This window comes from Vanellus vanellus (genome assembly GCF_965231255.1).
Source record: "Vanellus vanellus genome assembly, chromosome: 27".
Lineage (NCBI taxonomy): Eukaryota > Metazoa > Chordata > Aves > Charadriiformes > Charadriidae > Vanellus > Vanellus vanellus.
In genome coordinates this window covers 2,418,932-2,436,663 of record NC_138932.1, presented here as the reverse complement: position 1 = coordinate 2,436,663, position 17,732 = coordinate 2,418,932, and the positions used below count along the sequence as shown (strand labels likewise).

General features: G+C 67.4%; 2 protein-coding genes across 3 annotated transcripts in view; both read right to left on the bottom strand.

Annotated features, from left to right (window-relative positions):
• Positions 1-4: 4 nt before the first annotated feature.
• On the bottom strand, positions 5-3,823 carry LRRC71 (leucine rich repeat containing 71). 2 transcript variants are annotated; one of them, XM_082495947.1, is made up of 15 exons: positions 3,615-3,823; positions 3,409-3,525; positions 3,183-3,314; positions 2,488-2,563; positions 2,329-2,403; positions 2,149-2,217; positions 1,882-2,041; positions 1,712-1,795; positions 1,530-1,616; positions 1,311-1,421; positions 1,095-1,134; positions 941-1,008; positions 753-861; positions 562-677; positions 5-238 (listed from the first exon to the last, which is right to left on the bottom strand). In XM_082495947.1, the coding sequence occupies exons 1-15, from the start codon at positions 3,703-3,705 to the stop codon at positions 122-124; spliced, it is 1,452 nt and encodes a 483-aa protein (XP_082352073.1). In that variant the 5' UTR covers positions 3,706-3,823; the 3' UTR covers positions 5-121. The 2 variants fall into 2 exon arrangements, with proteins under 2 accessions (XP_082352073.1, XP_082352072.1); XM_082495946.1 differs by having other exon boundaries at positions 5-677.
• Positions 3,824-4,880: 1,057 nt separating this feature from the next.
• The window catches only part of PEAR1 (platelet endothelial aggregation receptor 1), a 17,258-nt gene continuing 4,406 nt past the window's right edge, over positions 4,881-17,732 (bottom strand). Inside the window, 24 exon segments of the mRNA XM_082495948.1 lie at positions 4,881-5,157; positions 5,783-5,998; positions 6,689-6,748; positions 6,889-7,000; positions 8,119-8,237; positions 8,320-8,535; positions 8,625-8,753; positions 10,040-10,168; positions 10,273-10,401; positions 10,524-10,670; positions 11,858-11,960; positions 12,045-12,208; positions 12,330-12,450; positions 13,454-13,474; positions 13,476-13,629; positions 14,891-15,024; positions 15,026-15,104; positions 15,979-16,072; positions 16,075-16,114; positions 16,216-16,244; positions 16,247-16,329; positions 16,435-16,498; positions 16,501-16,620; positions 16,623-16,679. Of these exon segments, the coding sequence (XP_082352074.1) occupies positions 5,006-5,157; positions 5,783-5,998; positions 6,689-6,748; positions 6,889-7,000; positions 8,119-8,237; positions 8,320-8,535; positions 8,625-8,753; positions 10,040-10,168; positions 10,273-10,401; positions 10,524-10,670; positions 11,858-11,960; positions 12,045-12,208; positions 12,330-12,450; positions 13,454-13,474; positions 13,476-13,629; positions 14,891-15,024; positions 15,026-15,104; positions 15,979-16,072; positions 16,075-16,114; positions 16,216-16,244; positions 16,247-16,329; positions 16,435-16,498; positions 16,501-16,620; positions 16,623-16,679 (2,672 nt within the window). The 3' untranslated portion in view covers positions 4,881-5,005.

Sequence of the window (17,732 nt, the reverse complement as noted above, 5' to 3'; positions counted from 1 at the left end):
TTTTCTTCCTTTCTGTAGAATTTTTATTTTTTTTTTTTTTTTTTAATTTTGCTTTTAAAGAAAAGACAAGAAGCGAGCTCTGCTTCGCCCGCGGCTGCGTCCGCAGTTCCTCGGGCACCGGTTAGGCACCCAATTCCTGCTCCTCCTCCTGGCCCTGCGCTTTGGGGAGGGTGTCCCGCGGTGGCAGCAGCTCCTGGAGCCGTGAAAAGGCCGGGCTGGTGGGAGGGATGCGGTTCTTCTGCGGGGAAGCGGGGCGTCACGCTGTGCCCGGCGGCAATGCCAGTCCCGTGGCAGCGCCGGACCCACCGTGTGCCTGGTGGCGATGTCGGCTCTGCCGCATGCCCAGTGGCGATGCCGCTTCCATGGCAGTGCCCTACCATGTTCCTGGTGGCCGTGCCAGCCCCACAGCAACGCCAGCCCCATGGCAATACCAACCCCACGGTGATGCCAGCCCCATGGCGATGCCCCACCATGTGCCTGGTGGCGATGGTGGCCCCGCTGCGGGCCCGGTGGCGATGCCAGCCCCACGGCGATGCCAGCCCCGCCGCCCAGCCGGCTCACCTGCAGCGAGAGGCACAGCAGCCCCTGCCGCCCCGGCACCTTTGGCTTCTTCTCCCGCTGCTGCTCCTCCAGCGCTGCCAGGAACGCGCCGAGGCCTCGCTCGGTGACGTGGTTGTCTGCGGGGCGAGAGGGGGGTGTCGGGGACAAGCCGGGTGAGGAGGGGATGGTGGGGACAAGCCACCGTCACTCACAGGTGAGGTTGAGGTTGAGGAGCGCGCGGTTCCCCGGCAGGACGACGCTGCCCTGCTGCGGTCTGGCCTCCTCCAGCAGCGGGTGCAGCGGCTCGGCCGGATCCGGTGCCTGGACATGGAGAGGGGGGGCATGAGGGAACGGGGGACAGCTCAGGCACCCCCTCCCTGTGTCCCCTGGTGGTCCCCACCTCTGGGCTCGGCTTCTCCTGACCGCTCTGTTTCGCGTCTCTGCCACGGGCGGCTCTCAGCTCTGGCGCTGCGGGGAGGGGAGGGCAGGACAGGGATGGAGCTGAGCCCCCCCTCCCCGTGTACCCCCCAACAGCCCCTCGGCCCCTCGCTCACGCTTCTTGGGCTGCTTCGCCTCCTCCTTCCGCAGCGAATCCTGCAACGGACGGGGCAGCGGCTTGTGGACCCCCCCCACCTCCCCAGGGTGGGGAAACTGAGGCACGCCGAGGGCAACCGCCTGCCCCCAAAGCTTGGGGATTCCTGGCAGCTGCCTTTGGGGTGCGCCCCCTGTCACCCCAACCCCATCCCTGCACCCACTGCCCCCCTCCTCACCTTCTTCTTGGTGGGGGGTTTGCCGTGCTTGGCCGGGGGCAGCTTGTCTGGGGCCGTGCCGCCGCGCAGGCCGGAGGGATGCTCACTCTGGCCCTCCATCTCTTTTAGGGTCTGGGGAAGAGGAGGTTGGGGGGGGGGATTAGGGTGTTGACAGACCCCCGGCAGCCTCCGACCTTTCCCGGCGGTGGGATAGGAACGCGCCCCCACCGGAAAACTCACCGTGTGGGACCGTCCCAACGCCTCCGCCAAAAGCAGCCGTCTCCGCTCCACCACTTCGGCGTGGGTCAGGGCGAACGGCCCCAGGACCTGAGCGGCGGCAGGAGCGGTGGTCGCGGCAGGGTCCGGCTCGAGCTGCGCGCCCCGATCCCAGGGAGGTGACGGGGGGGACACGGGACACCCACCTCGGCGAGCTTGATGGCCCCCGCGTCGCCGATGGCGTTGTTCGCCAGGGACAAGGAGAGCAGGGAGCGGTTCAAGCGCAAACCCTGGATGGCCAAAGGGGGATGGGATGGGTGATGGGGTGCTGGGCACCCAGTTGCCCCCCATGCCTGTGCCCCCCCTCTGTGCCCACCTGGGCGATGTAGCCGGCCCCCAGGTCCGAGATGCGGTTGAAGCTGAGGACGAGCGATACCAGGCTGCGGTTGGAGGAGCGCGGGGTGGAAAGGCTCTGCCCGATGAGCTCAGCGGCCGCGTCCCCGATGCCGGTGTGGCGCAGCGAGAGGTGGGTCAGGCTGCAGGACAGGCAGGGGGGGTCTCAGGGCAGGCAGGGGGCTGGGAACCCCTTGGGGGTCCCCCGGGGGTCCCGGCGGAGCACGGTTTGACACGGCTCCCGACTCACGTGCTGTCGCTCCCCATCAGCGCCTGGAAGGCGAGCTCAGGCAAGGGGGTCCCCTCCAGGCTGAGCGTCCTGCAGAAGACCCCCCACCACCACCACCATTAATGTCATTAATGACCCTCCCTGCCACCCCCGATCCTCAATTAGCGATAACGAAGGAGCACCCCTCGACTGGCCACGTACCGGAGGCGAGGGCAGCGTGCCACCAGTGCCGCCAGTGCCGGGAGCAGCCGCTCCGTCAGCCCGACCTTCCAGAGGCTGTGGAGGGGGGGTGACAAAGTGGCATCAGGACCCGCTGCCAGGGAGGGGACGTGCCCCCCTCACCTCCCTGTCCACACTCACTGCACTGCCTGCAGGCCGGCCAGGGCGGGCAGGCACTGGCTCAGGACCCCCAGCATGTCCTCCTCCATCTTCCAACCTGCCGGAGACAGGGGGGTCAAGGCGGCGTGATGGGAGAGAATCACGGAAGGGTTTGAGTTGGGAGGGAACTTGAAGACCACCCAGTGCCACCCCCTGCCCTGGGCAGGGCCACCTCCCCCCAGCCCAGGTTGCCCCCAGCCCCGTCCAACCCAGCCTTGAACCCCTCCAGGGATGGGGCAGCCACAGCTTCTCAGGGCACCCTGCGCCAGGGGCTCACCGCCCCCACAGCCAACAATTTCTTCCCAATATCTCATCTCACTCTCCCCTCTGTCAGTGTCAAACCGTTCCCCCTCATCCCATGGCTCTCCTCGGAGGATCCCGCGCTTGGCTGTGTTGAACCCCACGAGGTTCACCAGGACCCACTTCTCCAGCCTGTCCAGGTCCCTCTGGATGTCACCCTGTCCCTCAGGCGTGTCACCGCCCCACTCAGCTCAGTGTCATCTGCAAACTTGCTAAAGGTGCCTTTAATTGGGGGGGAGAGGGGGGGAAGAGCCCCCAAATCTGGCTGTTCCCCTCCCAAGAGCGCTGACACGGCTCCAGGAGGGGCTCCTCACCCCTGGGTGCTGGGAGGTAGGGGGGGAAGAAACACAACCACCCTGGGGGTCCCCGGGCCCCACCTCGCAGGAAGACGGCGCGGACACTCTGGGGGTCCTCGTGCTCCCTCTCCACCTGGATGCAGGGCTGGAAGGAGCCATACTTGCGCTCGATGCCGGCTAGGACCTCCGGCAGTGTCGGCTCAGCCGCCTCCTCTGTGGGGGGGACCAGGGTGGGGGGGGGCTGTCAGCTCCCCACAGACACACGGCTCTTCCCCCACACCCCGATGTCCCCTCCAGCCCCGCTCACCATCCGCAGGGAAGCTCGGGGATGGCCGGAGGGTGACTTTGGGGACGCCGGCGATGCCAGCCCGGGCGCAGAGCTCGGGAAAGTCCTGCTCCAGGACACCGGTGCACTGGTACTCCTCTGCGGGCAGGGCAGGCAGGAGGGAGGGGGGACATGTAGGGGACCCCCACAGCCCCCCCACCCCACCCTTACCAGGGCCGGGGGCTCACCGGTGCCCTGCTCGGCCTTCCTCTCCGCACTCTTCACCTCCTCATCTGCCACCGCCTTCTCCCTGGGTGCCCGCTCCCCCCGCCGCCTCATGGCCCGCAGCTGGGGGGCACCGGGGGGGGGGGACTCAGCACCCCTCAACACCCACCAACCCCACGGCTGGCACCCAGACCCCCCCCCCCTCCATCCCTGGGCCAAGAGGGTCCTATACGGTTCCTTGTGGGGGGGACAGGGCTCTATGGAGAACCCTATGTGGGTGAGAGGGGTCCCCCAGGGCCCTGTGGGGGTCCCAATGGAGGTCTCCCCAGGGGGCTTCAAGGGCTGGGGGGGGGGGGGCTATGGGGGTCCCTATGGGTGTGCAGGGGGGTCCCAGGGCCTGGGGGTCCCTATAGAGGCCTTCCTCGGGGGTCCCAGGCGTGGGGGCCCTATGGGGGCGGGGTGTCCCTGGGCTGGAGGGGGGCCCATTGGGGTACGGGGGTGTCCCAGGGCCGGGGGGGACCCATGGGGGTCCCTATGGGGGGGTCCCAGGCCTGGGGCCCTATGGGGTGGGGGGTGTCCCCGGGCGGGCCGTAACCTCGGTCCCTCGGGCAACGCCTCGGCCGCGCCGCCAGGGGCGGGGCTTGGCGGCGCTACTGCGCCTGCGCGGGGCGGGGCCGGGGCCGGACGCGGGGTAGGCGGGGCTGCCGCGGAAAGGGCGGGGTCAGACTGGAAGGGGCGGGGTGGTAGGGAAGAGGCGGGGACGGGGTGGAAAGGGGCGGGGCCGTTGCGGAAAGGGGCGGGGCCACCACCGCGGCCACCCGTGGCTGGAGGGGCCGGGCACTGGGCAGAGAGACTGGGAGCACCGGGCTGGAACTGGGCTGGAACTGAGCCCTTACTGGGACCAGTGCTGGGCCTTCACTGGGGCTTTACTGGGGCCATCAATGGACCTTTACCGGGGCCATCGATGGACATTTACTGGGTCCTTACTGGGGCCATCAATGGACCTGTACTGGGTCCTTACTGGGGCCACCAATGGACCTTTACTGGTGCCACTGATGGACGTTTACTGGGTCTTTACTGGGGCCATCGATGGACCTTTACTGGGTCTTTAGTGGTCCATTCCTTGTCCCATTACTGGGTCTTTACTGGGACCATCACTGAGCCCATCACTGCTCTCAACCCTGACCCCCACCAGCCCCCCTCCCACTGCCCTCCCTTCCTCCCCCCAGTGCCACCGGTGCCCATGTCCCCCCTCGTCCCCGGGGACACTGCAGCCGCCACTCACACCGCACCGACAACCCCTTTATTCGCCGCCTGCGCCCCCTCCGGGCTGGGGGACAGGGACAGTGGCGGGGCCCCCCCCAGGGCCCCTCCGTCCCCTCCCCGGGGTGGGGTGGGATGTCCCCGCGGTCCCTCAGCGGTCCTTCCTGCGCTGGGGGGGGGACGGCGGGTAGTGGCGGGTGGGTGGCACGTCGTAGTGACCGGGGATGTGGCTGTTCTTGGGGGAGTCGTAATGGCTGGGGGGGGCTGCGGGGGTGACGCCTTCGGCCCCCCCGGGACAACTCTCTGCGGGGACAAGAGGAGGCTGCAAGGGGCTGTGTCACCCCCCCCCCCCCGGCCATGCAGTCCCCCCCACCGAGGCTGTGTCCCCCCCCCATGCAGTCCCCGTCACCGAGGCCGTGTCCCCCCCCCCCTCACTGGCACTTTGTCCCCCCCCAGCAGCACTTGTCATAGGGTCTGTGTGTGTGTGTCCCCCCCTCCCCCAGTGCCATGCGACCCCCATCACTGAGCCCATGTCCCCCCCCTGCAACCCCCATCGCTGGCACTGTGTGTCCCCCCTACAGCCCCTGTCACCAGGTCTGTGTGTCCCCCCCCCCAGCACTTGTCACAGGGTCTGTGTCCCCCCCAGAGCCATGCAGCCCCCGTCACCGGGTCTGTGCCCCCCCTCCCCCCAGAACCATGCAATCCCCATTACTGGCACCATGTCCCCCCCCTGTGCAGCCCCCGTCACCGGCGCTGTGTCCCCCCCCTTACAGCACTTGTCACCCCCCCCCCCGCAGCCCCTGTCACCGTCTCAGTGTGTGTCCCCCCCATGGAACCCCCGTCACCGGGGTCCTGTCCCCCCTTACCCAGCCCCCATCACAGGGGCTGTGTCCCCGTGTGTGTGTGTCCCCCCCCCGGCCAGGCTCACCGGGGCCAGGGGACCCCGCGGCTGTCCCCTCCTGGGGGGGCTCGTCGAGGAGCCCAATCTCGGCGTAGGACATCTCCCTCCGGACGGGGGATTTCATCTCCATGTAACTGCCCTCGGGGGCTTTGGCGGGGGCGGGGGGCAGCTCCTTGATGGTGGCGTAGGGGTTCTCGCTGCCCAGGGAGGTGGCGCTGGCCCCCAGCCCCGCCGGGGGGTGGGCTGGGGGAGAAGGAGTTGGGGGGCTCCCCACGGCACGGGAACGCAGGGGAGAGGGAGCAGCCGTGTCCGGCAGGCCGTGTCCCAGGCAAGTCCCAACCCCTCCCCGTCTCATCCCAGTTCTTTTCCCGTCCCATCCCTGTCCCTTCACCACCTCATCCCCATCCCATCATATCCCCGTCCCATCCCCGTCTCTTCCCCATCCAATCGCCGTTCTTTTTCCCAGCCCATCCTAATCCCATCCCCATCCTTTCTGCATCCTTTCCACATCCCCATCTCTTCCACATCCACATCCACATCCCATCCACATCCCTTCTGCATCCCATACCATTCCCATCCCCATCCCATCCCCATCCCCATCCCCATCCCCATCCCATCCCCATCCCCATCCCATCCCCATCCCCATCCCCATCCCCATCCCCATCCCATCCCATCCCCATCCCCATCCCCATCCCTTCTGCATCTCATACCATTCCCATCCCTTCCCCATCCCATCCCATCCCATCCCATCCCATCCCGTCCCATCCCATCCCATCCCATTCCTGTCTCTTCCTCATCCCATCTCCGTTCTTTTTCCCGTCCTATTCCAATCCCATCCCATCCCCATCCCTTCCCCATCCCATATCATTTCCACCCCCATCCCCATCCCATCCCATCCCAGTCCCCCCCATCCCACCCTCTCCCACCCCATACCTTTGCCCTCGGACTGCCCCAGGCTGTAGCTGTAGCTGTAGCTCCGGTCCAGCTGCCCCCCTGGAAGGGGTCAGGTTTGGGGTCCCCCCCTGCTCCAGCCCAGATCCCGGGGGATCCCACGCAGGGAGAGGACCCGGAGGTCCACCCCGCTCCGGCCAAGGTCCCCCCCCGGGAGCTGCCACCCTCCAGCCCCCCCTTACCCCTGGGGCCCAGCGCCGGTGCCCCGAGGTGCTTCCAGTCGGGGGGCAGCGTGGCGTTGCCTTCGGGGCCGTAGGGTCTCTCCACGCCGGGGAAGAGCTGTGTGCCCGGCACCTGAGCCCGAACCGGGGACGGCTTCGTCACCGCGCTCCCGGCAGCGGTGCTGCGCTGTGGTGCACCGTGCGACACCGTGGTGCACCGTCCAACACCACGGTGGACCGCGTACCACCATGACAGGGCGCGACGCATCGCCACGCCGCACCGTGCAACACCGCGGGGCGCGATGTGTCACCACGCAACACCGCGCCGCACCGTGCAACACCGTGGGGTGCAACGCATCACCACGCAAGACCGCGCTGCGCCGTGCAACACCTCAGAGCGCGACGCATCACCACGCCACACTGTACAACACCGCGCGTCACCGTGCAACACCGCACTGTGCCGTGCAACACCACAGGGTGTGACGCATCACCGCATGAGACCGCACTGTGCCATGCAACACCGCAGGGTGTGATGTGTCACCACGTAACACCGTGTTGTGCCGTGCAACACCGCAGGGCACGATGCATCACCACGCCACACTGTACAACGCCATGCGTCACCATGCAACACCGCACTGCGCCGTGCAACACCGCAGGGCGCGATGTGTCACCACACAAGACTGCACTGCGCCGTGCAACGCCGCAGGGTGTGACGCATCACCACGCAAGACCACACTGTGCCACGCAACACCGCAGGGCGCGATGTGTCGCCACGCAACACCGCAGGGCGCAACGCGTCACCACGCAAGACCGCCCTGCGCCGTGCAACACCGGAGGGTGCGATGTGTCGCCACACAACACCGCGTTGTGCCGTGCAACACCGCAGGGTGTGATGTGTCGCCACGCAACACCGCGTTGTGCCGTGCAACACCGCAGGGCGCGACGCATCACCACGCCGCACTGTACAACACCACACGTCACTATGCAACACCGCACTGCGCTGTGCAACACCGCAGGGCGCGATGTGTCCCCACGCAACACCGCAGGGTGTGATGTGTCGCCACACAACACCGCGCTGTGCCGTGCAACAGCACAGGGCACTACACATCACCACGCAAGACCGCCCTGCGCCACGCAACACCGCAGGTTGCGATGTGTCACCACGCAACACCGCACTGCGCCACACAACACCGCAGGGCGCGACGCGTCACCACGCAAGACCGCGCTGCGCCATGTCGCACCGCGCCGTACCTTGAGGGAGGTGGCCCTGTCCTGGGCGCCGCCGGGGCCGGGGGCCGGCAGCGAGCACTGGGAGAGCGTGTGGTAACTGGGGTTGGAGTAGTAGTGCGCGTGGTGGCTCGGTGGCACATCTGGGGACCCACCAGGCGTCACCCCGGCACAGCGGGGCCACCGGGGCCCGCACCGCCTCCCCGCCACCGCCGCCGGGCTCACCTGGCACCACGTAGTCGGAGGTGTCCGTCTGTCCCGCCGTGTAGGACACCGCCAGGTGTCGGCTCTGTTTGGCCTTCTGCCGGTGCCGGTGACACAGGGCCACGGCCACCACGGCCACCAGCAGGGCCGCCAGGGCCACCAGGCCGAGCACCAAGCCCAGGGAGCTGTAGGCCGCCGGGGGGGCCGGCACGATGGTGTAGGGCTGCTCGGGGGTCCCTATGGGGTGGGGGGGGGGTGACAAGGTCCTTAGGGGGGGGTAGGGACACTGGTGGGTGTCCCCCACCCCCAACTCTGCGCCCACTCACCGGCCTGGCAGTGGGGCCCGATCCTGCCCGGGGCGCAGGGGCACGCGCCGGTGGCCGGGTGGCAAGTGGCGTTGTGGGGGCAGCGGCAGAGCTGGTGGCACTGGAGGCCAAAGGTGCCGGGGGGGCAGGCTGGGGGCACAGGGCGTGGGGCAGCCAGAGCCGTACGGCCCCGGAACGTATGGCTCCATACTGGGACCGTGTGGTTCCGTACTGGGACTATACAGCCCCAGAGCCCCCAGCACCGTATAGACCTATACTGGGACCATATAGCTCCATACTGGGACCATATAGCCCCATGCTGCGACCATATAGCCCCATACTGCCTGGGCCCATATAGCTCCATACTGGGACCATATAGCTCCATACTGGGACCATATAGCCCCATGCTGCCTGGTCCCATATAGCTCCATACTGGGCCCATAGGGCTCCACACTGGGGCCATACAGCCCCATGCTGCCTGGTCCCATAGAGCTCCATACTGGGCCCATAGGGCTCCATACTGGGACCATATAGCTCCATACTGGGACCATATAGCCCCATGCTGCCTGGTCCCATATAGCTCCATACTGGGCCCATAGGGCTCCACACTGGGGCCATACAGCCCCATGCTGCCTGGTCCCATAGAGCTCCATACTGGGCCCATAGGGCTCCATACTGGGACCATATAGCTCCATACTGGGACCATATAGCCCCATGCTGCCTGGTCCCATATAGCTCCATACTGGGCCCATAGGGCTCCACACTGGGGCCATATAGCCCCATACTGCCTGGGCCCATATAGCTCCATACTGGTCCCATAGAGCTCCATACTGGGATCATATTGCTCCATACTGGGACCATATAGCCCCATGCTGCCTGGGACCTTATAGCTCCATACTGGGCCCATAGTGCTCCATACTGGGACCATACAGCCCCATGCTGCCTGGGCCCATAGAGCTCCATACTGGGCCCATAGGGCTCCATACTGGGACCATATAGCTCCATACTGGGACCATATAGCCCCATGCTGCCTGGTCCCATATAGCTCCATACTGGGCCCATAGGGCTCCACACTGGGGCCATATAGCCCCATACTGCCTGGGCCCATATAGCTCCATACTGGGCCCATAGAGCTCCATACTGGGCCCATAGGGCTTCATACTGGGACCATATAGCCCCATGCTGCCTGGTCCCATAGAGCTCCATACTGGGCCCATAGTGCTCCGTACTGGGACCATATTGCTCCATACTGGGCCCGTATACCTCCATACTGCCCAGGACGGAGCTGGGTATGGGTAACCCGCATGGCCCCAGGCAGTTCCCAATCTTGCCCCCCCCCTCCCCAGGTTTCCCCCAGGCTGGATTCGGGGGGGCGCAGACCCCCGAGGATTGGTGAGGGGGGTGGGGGGGGGGGTGGTCCCCGTGCCGGTCTCTACCTTCTCCGCAGAACGTCCCCGTCCAACCGGCCGGGCAGCGGCACGTCCCCTCGGCGGGGTGACACGTCCCCCCGTGACGGCACTGGCAGAGCTGAGCGCAGGCGGCCCCCCAAGCGCCGGGGGGGCAGGCTGGGGGATTTAGGGTGGGGTGGGTGGACGGAAGATAAGGGATGGGGGGGGGGGGTCAGCCCCACTTCCCCACCATCCCAGTAACACCCCCCCCCCCAACTCACGCTGGGAGCAGCGGGGACCGTGCCAGCCCGGGGCGCAGAGGCAGGAGCCGTTAGCGGGGTGGCAGGAGGAGCCGTTGGCGCAGGAGCAGCTCAGCGAGCAGCGCTTGCCGTAGCGGCCGGGTGGGCAAGCTGGGGTGACACGAGTGCGCCCGGTCTCAGCCTGGGGGGGGCTGTGTGTGTGTGTGTATGTGTGGGGGTGTTTAGGCACAACCCGTAATTTTGGGGTTTTTTGGGGGGGGGGGATCACTCACTGCGTTGACAATTTGGGCCGCGGTAGCCCAGGGCGCAGGAGCAGGAGCCGTCTCGGGGGGAGCAAGTGGCCCCGTTACGGCAGGAACAGGGCTCGCGGCAACCCCGACCCCAGAAATTTGGGGGGCAGCCCTGCTTGCACTGCGGCCCTGCGAGGAGGAGAGGGGTTTGGGGAGGGGGGGGTCTGGGGGGTTCAGAGGGGGTCTAAATGGGTTTGGAGGGGGGTCTGAGAGGGTTTGGGGGGTCTGAGGGGTGGGGGGGGGTTTGGAGGGGGGTCGGGGGGGAAGTTGGGGGGTCTGAGGGGGTCTAAATGGGTTTGGAGGGGGGTCTGGGAGGGTCTGAAGGGGTTTGGGGGGGTCTGAGAGGGTTTGGGGGGGTCTGAGAGGGTGGGGGGGGGTTTGGAGGGGGGTCGGGGGGGGAAGTTGGGGGGTCTGAGGGGGTCTAAATGGGTTTGGAGGGGGGTCTGGGGGGGTCTGAAGGGGTTTGGGGGGGTCTGAGAGGGTTTGGGGGGTCTGAGAGGGTGGAGGGGGGGTTGGGGGGTCTGAGGGGGTCTAAATGGGTTTGGAGGGGGGTCTGGGGCGTTCTGAAGGGGTTTGGGGGGGTCTGAGAGGGTGGGGGGGGTTGGAGAGGGGTCTTGGGGGGTCTGAGAGGGTTTGGGGGGTCCGAGAGGGTGGGGGGGGGGGTTGGAGGGGGGTCGGGGGGGGAAGTTGGGGGGTCTGAGGGGGTCTAAATGGGTTTGGAGGGGGGTCTGGGGGGGTCTGAGAGGGTTTGGGGGGTCTGAGAGGGTGGGGCGGGTTTGGAGGGGGGTCGGGGGGATTGGGGGGTCTGAGGTGTCTAAATGGGTTTGGAGTGGGGTCTGGGGGGGTCTGAAGGGTTTTGGGGGGTCTGAGAGGGTGGGGGGGGTCTGAGAGGGTTTGAGGGGCCTGGGGGAGGAGTTGGGGGGTCTGAAGGTGTCTAATTGGGTTTGGAGGGGGGTCTGGGGGGGTCTGAAGGGGTTTGGGGAGGTCTGAGGCGTTAGAGGGGGGGGATCCTGGGGGGGGTGTCTCTAGAGGGGGTCTGAAGGGGTTTAGGGGGGGTCTGAGAGGGTTTGGTGGGGTCTGGGGGGGGGGGTAGAGTGTGTTTGGGGGTGTCTGGGAGGGGGGTCTAAGGGGGGTCTGAGATTTTGAGGGGGGGGGTGTCTGAGAGGGTCTGGGGGGGCCCGAGTAGGTCTGGGGGTGTCGAGGAGGAGGAGGAGGAGGGCTGAAGGCTGAGGGCCCAACGGGGTGTCTTGTGTGTGTGTGTGTGTGTGTGTGTGCGTGTGTGTACCCCCCCCAAACTTCTTTGTCCCCCCCCGTACCCATCCAGCCGGGCAGGCAGCGGCACTCGCCGGTCACCGCATCGCAGCCGTCGGCGTGGGCGCAGTCGCAGCGCTGCCCACAGCTCACCCCGAAAGTCCCGTTCTGGGGTACGGGGGATCAATTTTAAGGGGGGACCGTCGGTAGCGGGGCCGGTGCCGGGCAGCAGCCGGCGGCAAGAGGACTCACCGGGCAGGGCCGCAGGCAACGGGGACCTTGCCAGCCCGGTGGGCAACTGCAGGTCCCGCTTTGGGGGTCGCAAGTGGCTCCGTGGGCGCAGTTGCAGCTTCGGTTGCAACCGGGACCCCAATTCCCGGCGGGACACGGCGTGGAGCAGTGGGGTCCGTGCCAGCCTGAGGGATGAAGGGGGACAGCGGGGTGGGCAGGGGGATGGGGGGGGCCACACATATGCACTCACCTCGGGGGGCACCCACTCACCTCGGGGGGCACCCACCCACCTTGGGGGGCACCCACCTTCCTTGCAGAGGCAGGAGCCGTCGAGGGGGGAGCAGGCGAGGGCGTGTTGGCAGGAGCAGCGCCCCGAGCAGTTCGTCCCGAAGGTGTCGGGGGGACACAGGGAGGAGCAGTGCTCATCCTGGGGGGGGGGTGGGGTGGGGGGGGGGATTTTGGCAGGGGAGGGGGGAGCAAACACTTCAAGGCAACCAAGAGAATCTACACACACACACACACACACACACACACACACACGTGCGCGCACCCCCACCCCACCCCCCGCTCTCCCCCCAGGACCACCCAGACCCCCCGTGCTCCCCCCAGAATACCCAGACCCCCCCCCATGGTCCCCCTAGACCCCCCCCCCCAAACCACCCAGACCCCCACTCTCCCCCCAGGACCACCCAAGACCCCCTGTGGTCCCCCCAGAATACCCAGACCTCCCCCGTGCTCCCCCCAGGACATCCCCCCCCCCCAAACACACCCCAGAACCACCCAGACCCCCACTCTCCCCCCAGGACCACCCAGGACCCCCCCCCCCCAACTTACCCAGAACCATCCAGACCCCCACTCTCCCCCCAGGACCCCCCAGATCCCCCGTGTTCCCCCCAGCCCCTCCCCCCCCACATACCCCCAGAACCATCCAGACCCCCACTCTCCCCCAGGACCACCCAGGCCTCCCATGCTCCCCCCAGAATACCCAGACCCCCCCCATGGTCCCCCAGGCCCCCCCCCCAAACCACCCAGACCCCCACTCTCCCCCCAGGACCACCCAGATCCCCCGTGCTCCCCCCAGAATACCCAGACCTCCCCCATGCCCCCCAGCCCCCCCCCCCAAACACACCCCAGAACCATCCAGACCCCCACTCTCCCCCCAGGACCCCCCAGATCCCCGTGTTCCCCCCAGCCCCCCCCCCCCCCAACGCACCCCCAGAACCATCCAGACCCCCACTCTCCCCAAAGCATCACCCAGACCCCCCCTCCCCCCCTCCTCCCCCCCCCACAGGACCCCCCAGACACCCCCCCCCCTCTTCCTACAGCCCCCCAGCCCCCCACTCTCCCCACAGGGGATACCCAGACCCCCCCTTATGCTCCACGTGCTGCCCAAGGACCACCAGCCCCCCCCCCTCCCCATGCCCCCATACCATGTAGCCGGGGGGGCAGTGGCCAGCGGCCGGTGGTCCCGTCGCAGCCCCCCCCGTGCAGGCAGAGGCATGCCTGCAGGCAGCCGGCCCCAAAGGAGCCGGGGGGGCAACTCTCGTTGCAGAAGAGCCCGGCCCAGCCAGGGTGACAGACGCACTCCCCCAGCATTGGGTGACAGCTTTTTGGGGGGGGGACGGGGGGACGGACACGACACACGGACGGGACGGACACAGACATGACTGCTCAGCACCCCAGTGCTGCCAGTATGGGGTACTGGGTGTGCTGGGAAGGAGGTTTGTAAATGGCTGGGGGGGGGGGGGGCACAAAGCACCTGCTGGGGTGCTGGGGGGAGGCGAGGATACTGGGAGGAGACGAGGATACTGGGGGCAGGGGAGGATACTGGGGAGAGGTGAGGATACTGGGGGCAGGGGAGGATACTGGGGAGAGGTGAGGATGCTGGGGAGAGGTGAGGATGCTGGGGGAGACGAGGATACTGGGGGGAGACGAGGATACTGGGGGCATGGGAGGATGTTGGGGAGAGGTGAGGACACTGGGGGAGAGGTGAGGATACTGGGAGGAGATGAGGATACTGGGGGAGACGAGGATACTGGGGGCAGGGGAGGATGCTTGGGGAGATGAGGATGCTGGGGAGAGGTGAGGATACTGGGGGGAGACGAGGATACTGGGGGCAGGGAGGATACTGGGGAGAGGTGAGGATGCTGGGGAGAGGTGAGGATACTGGGGGGAGACGAGGATACTGGGGGCAGGGGAGGATACTGGAGGAGGGGTGAGGATGCTGGGGAGAGGTGAGGATACTGGGGGGAGACGAGGATACTGGGGGCAGGGGAGGATACTGGAGGAGGGGTGAGGATGCTGGGGAGATGTGAGGAGGTTGGGGGAGAGGTGAGGATACTGGGGGAGGTGAGGATACTGGGGGAGAGGTGAGGATGCTGGGGGAGATGAGGATGCTGGGGGGAGGCGAGGATACTGGGGGCATGGGAGGATGCTGGGGAGAGGTGAGGAGGTTGGGGAGAGGTCAGGCTATTGGGGACAGGGGAGGATGCTGGGGGAGAGGTGAGGATGCTGGGAGGGAGACGAGGATGCTGGGGACAGGGGAGGATACTGGGGGGAGAAGAATACTGGGGGAGAAGGATACTGGGGAGAAGCTGGGGATGGGAGGATGCTGGGGAGAGGTGAGGATGCTGGGGGAGATGAGGATACTGGGGGCATGGAAGGATGTTGGGGAGAGGTGAGGATGCTGGGGAGAGGTGAGGACACTGGGGGAGAGGTAAGGATGCTGGGGGAGAAGTGAGGATGCTGGGGAGAGGTGAGGATGCTGGGGGAGATGAGGATACTGGGGGCAGGGGAGGATGCTGTGGGAGATGAAGATGCTGCGAAGGGGTGGTGGGAGGGGGTGAGGTGGGGGGGGGATGTCCCACCTCTGGCTGTGCTGGGGGTGGCAGAGGCAGCGGCTCTGGCAGTGGAGGCCGTAGAGGCCGGGGAGGCAGCGGGGCTCCTCGCAGCGGCTGCCCTGGAAGCCGGCCTCGCACAGGCAGCTCCCGTCCACGTGGAAAGCATTGGCCCCCGTTGGCACAGTCGCAGCTCTCCCGGCAGTCCTGCCCGTACCGCCCCACCGGGCACCTCTCCCGGCACCTGGGGACAGACGGGGACGAGGAAGGGGGGACACGGCCCCACCAGAAGCCAAGGTGGCTCCTGGACCACCCCCACCCCAAGCTGAGGCCGTCCAGCTCGTTGCATGCCAGGCCGGGGGAGCTGGGCTGGCCACAACGGGGCTCGCTGGCCTCGTTCCCACGTGCCCCGTCCCCGTGTACCCCCCGCCATCTGTTGTACCCCTCTGCGCCCCCTCCCTGTCCCCCCATCCCCCTGTCCCCCCATTTCCCTATGTCCCATCCCACTGTCCCCCCCACTTCCCTGTCCCCCCATCCCCATGTCCCCCCCATTTCCCTATGCCCCATCCCGCAATACCCCATCCCCCCGTACCCCCATTTCCCTATGTCCCATCCCACTGTACCCCCCATTTCCCTGTCCCCCCTCCCCCTGTACCCCATCCCACTGTCCCCCCTCCCCCCGTACCCACATTTCCCTGTGCCCCATCCCCCTGTCCCCCCCCATTTCCCTGTGCCCCATCCCCATGTCCCCTCCCTATACCCCCCATCCCCTATCCCCCCATTTCCCTATGTCCCATCCCACTGTCCCCCCCACTTCCCTGTCCCCCATCCCCCTGTGCCCCATCCCCATGTCCCCCAACCCCTGCCCCCCCATTTCCCTGTCCCCCCTCCCCCTGTACCCCATCCCACTGTCCCCCCTCCCCTGTACCCACATTTCCCTGTGCCCCATCCCCATGTCCCCCCCATTTCCCTATGCCCCATCCCCCTGTACCCCCCGTATCCCCCATTTCCCTGTGCCCCATCCCCATGCCCCCCACCCCGTACCCCCCATCCCCCTGTCCCCCCCCATCCCCACGCCCCCCATGCCCTGGTGTCATCGTCCCCCCCCCCCCCCTCACTGCTCTCCGGTGAAGCCGGGGGTGCACTGGCACTGCCCCCCCCGGGGGTCACAGCGCCCCCCGTTGTGGCAGTGACACTCTCTCTGGCAGCCGGGCCGAAGCGCCCGGGGGGGCACGGCACGGAGCAGATGTCCCCCTGCGAAGGAGCCATGGGTCGGCGGGGGAAACTGAGGCAGGGACCGCGTTTTGGGGGGGCGGAGGGGTTGGGTTGGGGGTGGGGGGTCCCAGCCCACCTACCATCCATCCGTGGGGGCAGATGCAGGTGTGGAGTCGGGGGGGTGGCAGATGCCCCCGTTCTGGCAGGGGCAGGGGCTGTCACAGGGGGTCCCCTCGGGGCAGGACACCTCGCAGCTGCGGGAACGGGAGGAGCGAGGGGTGAGGGAGGGGGGACCCACCCCAGCGGAGGGGTGTTTGGGGGGGGGGGGGGGGGGCACCAAGCGAGGACCCCCTACTCACAGGGGGCCGGCCAGCCCCGGGGGGCAGAGGCAGGCGCCGGTGGAGGCGTTGCAGGGGACGTGGGGTGGCAGGGGCAGGACAGGCGGCAGCCCCGGCCGTAGGTGCCCGGCGGGCACGGCTGGCGGCACAGGGGGTCGGCGAAGCCGGGGGGGCAGGAGCAGGCGCCGCTCAGGGGGTCGCAGGGGCCCCGTGGTGGCAGTCGCAGCGGCGCTGGCAGCCCGGGCCCCACGACTGCTCGTCGCAATCTGCAACGGGGGACAGCACCGGTACATCTGTCTGTCTCCATCCCAGCCTCATCCTAGCTCCATCCCCATCCAGTCCCCCTTCTATATTCATCTCCATCCCAGCCCCATCCCCATCCCATCCCCATCTCCATACCCACCTCCATCCCCATCCCCATCTCCATCTCCATCTCCATCCCCACCCCCATCCCCATCCCATCCCCATCCCCACCCCACCCCATCCCATCCCCATCCCCATCCCATCCCCATCTCCATCCCCATCTCCATCTCCATCTCCATCTCCATCTCCATCTCCATCTCCATCTCCATCTCCATCTCCATCTCCATCCCATCCCCATCCCCATCCCATCCCCATCTCCATCTCCATCTCCATCTCCATCTCCATCTCCATCTCCATCTCCATCTCCATCCCATCCCCATCCCCATCCCATCCCCATCCCCATCCCATCCCCATCTCCATCTCCATCTCCATCTCCATCTCCATCTCCATCCCATCCCATCCCATCCCATCCCATCCCCATCCCCATCTCCATCTCCATCTCCATCTCCATCTCCATCTCCATCTCCATCTCCATCCCATCCCATCCCATCCCATCCCCATCCCCATCTCCATCTCCATCTCCATCTCCATCTCCATCTCCATCTCCATCTCCATTTCCATCTCCATCCCATCCCATCCCCATCCCCATCCCATCCCCATCTCCATACCCACCTCCATCCCCATCCCCATCTCCATCTCCATCCCCATCCCAACCCCATCCCCATTAACCACTGGGCCATCCCACCCCAGCCTGCTCACCCCTCCAAGCACACCCACTGCCGCCCCCCCCCTCCCCAGCCCCCCAAGCTGGGGGTCCCCATTTCCGTGCCCCCCCGCCCTCCCCCAGCACCCCGACACCGATCCCTCACCGCTGGAGCAGTCGGCACCGCGCCAGCCCGGCTCGCACTGGCAGAGGTCGGGAGCCACGCACCGCCCGTGGACGCACTCCTGGGTGCAACGCGCTGCGGGGACGCGGCCGGGGGCAGGGGGGGTGAGCCAGGATACGGACACCCACC

Excerpts from the sequence above, each read along its gene's own strand:
- LRRC71 (XM_082495946.1), bottom strand. The coding sequence starts at position 3,705 with ATGAGGCGGCGGGGGGAGCGGGCACCCAGGGAGAAGGCGGTGGCAGAT. Across the intron at positions 1,135-1,310 it reads AACCCCCCACCAAGAAGAAG|GATTCGCTGCGGAAGGAGGA; the intron begins GTGAGGAGGGGG and ends CGTCCGTTGCAG. Across the intron at positions 1,009-1,094 it reads GGCGAAGCAGCCCAAGAAGC|CGCCAGAGCTGAGAGCCGCC; the intron begins GTGAGCGAGGGG and ends CCCTCCCCGCAG.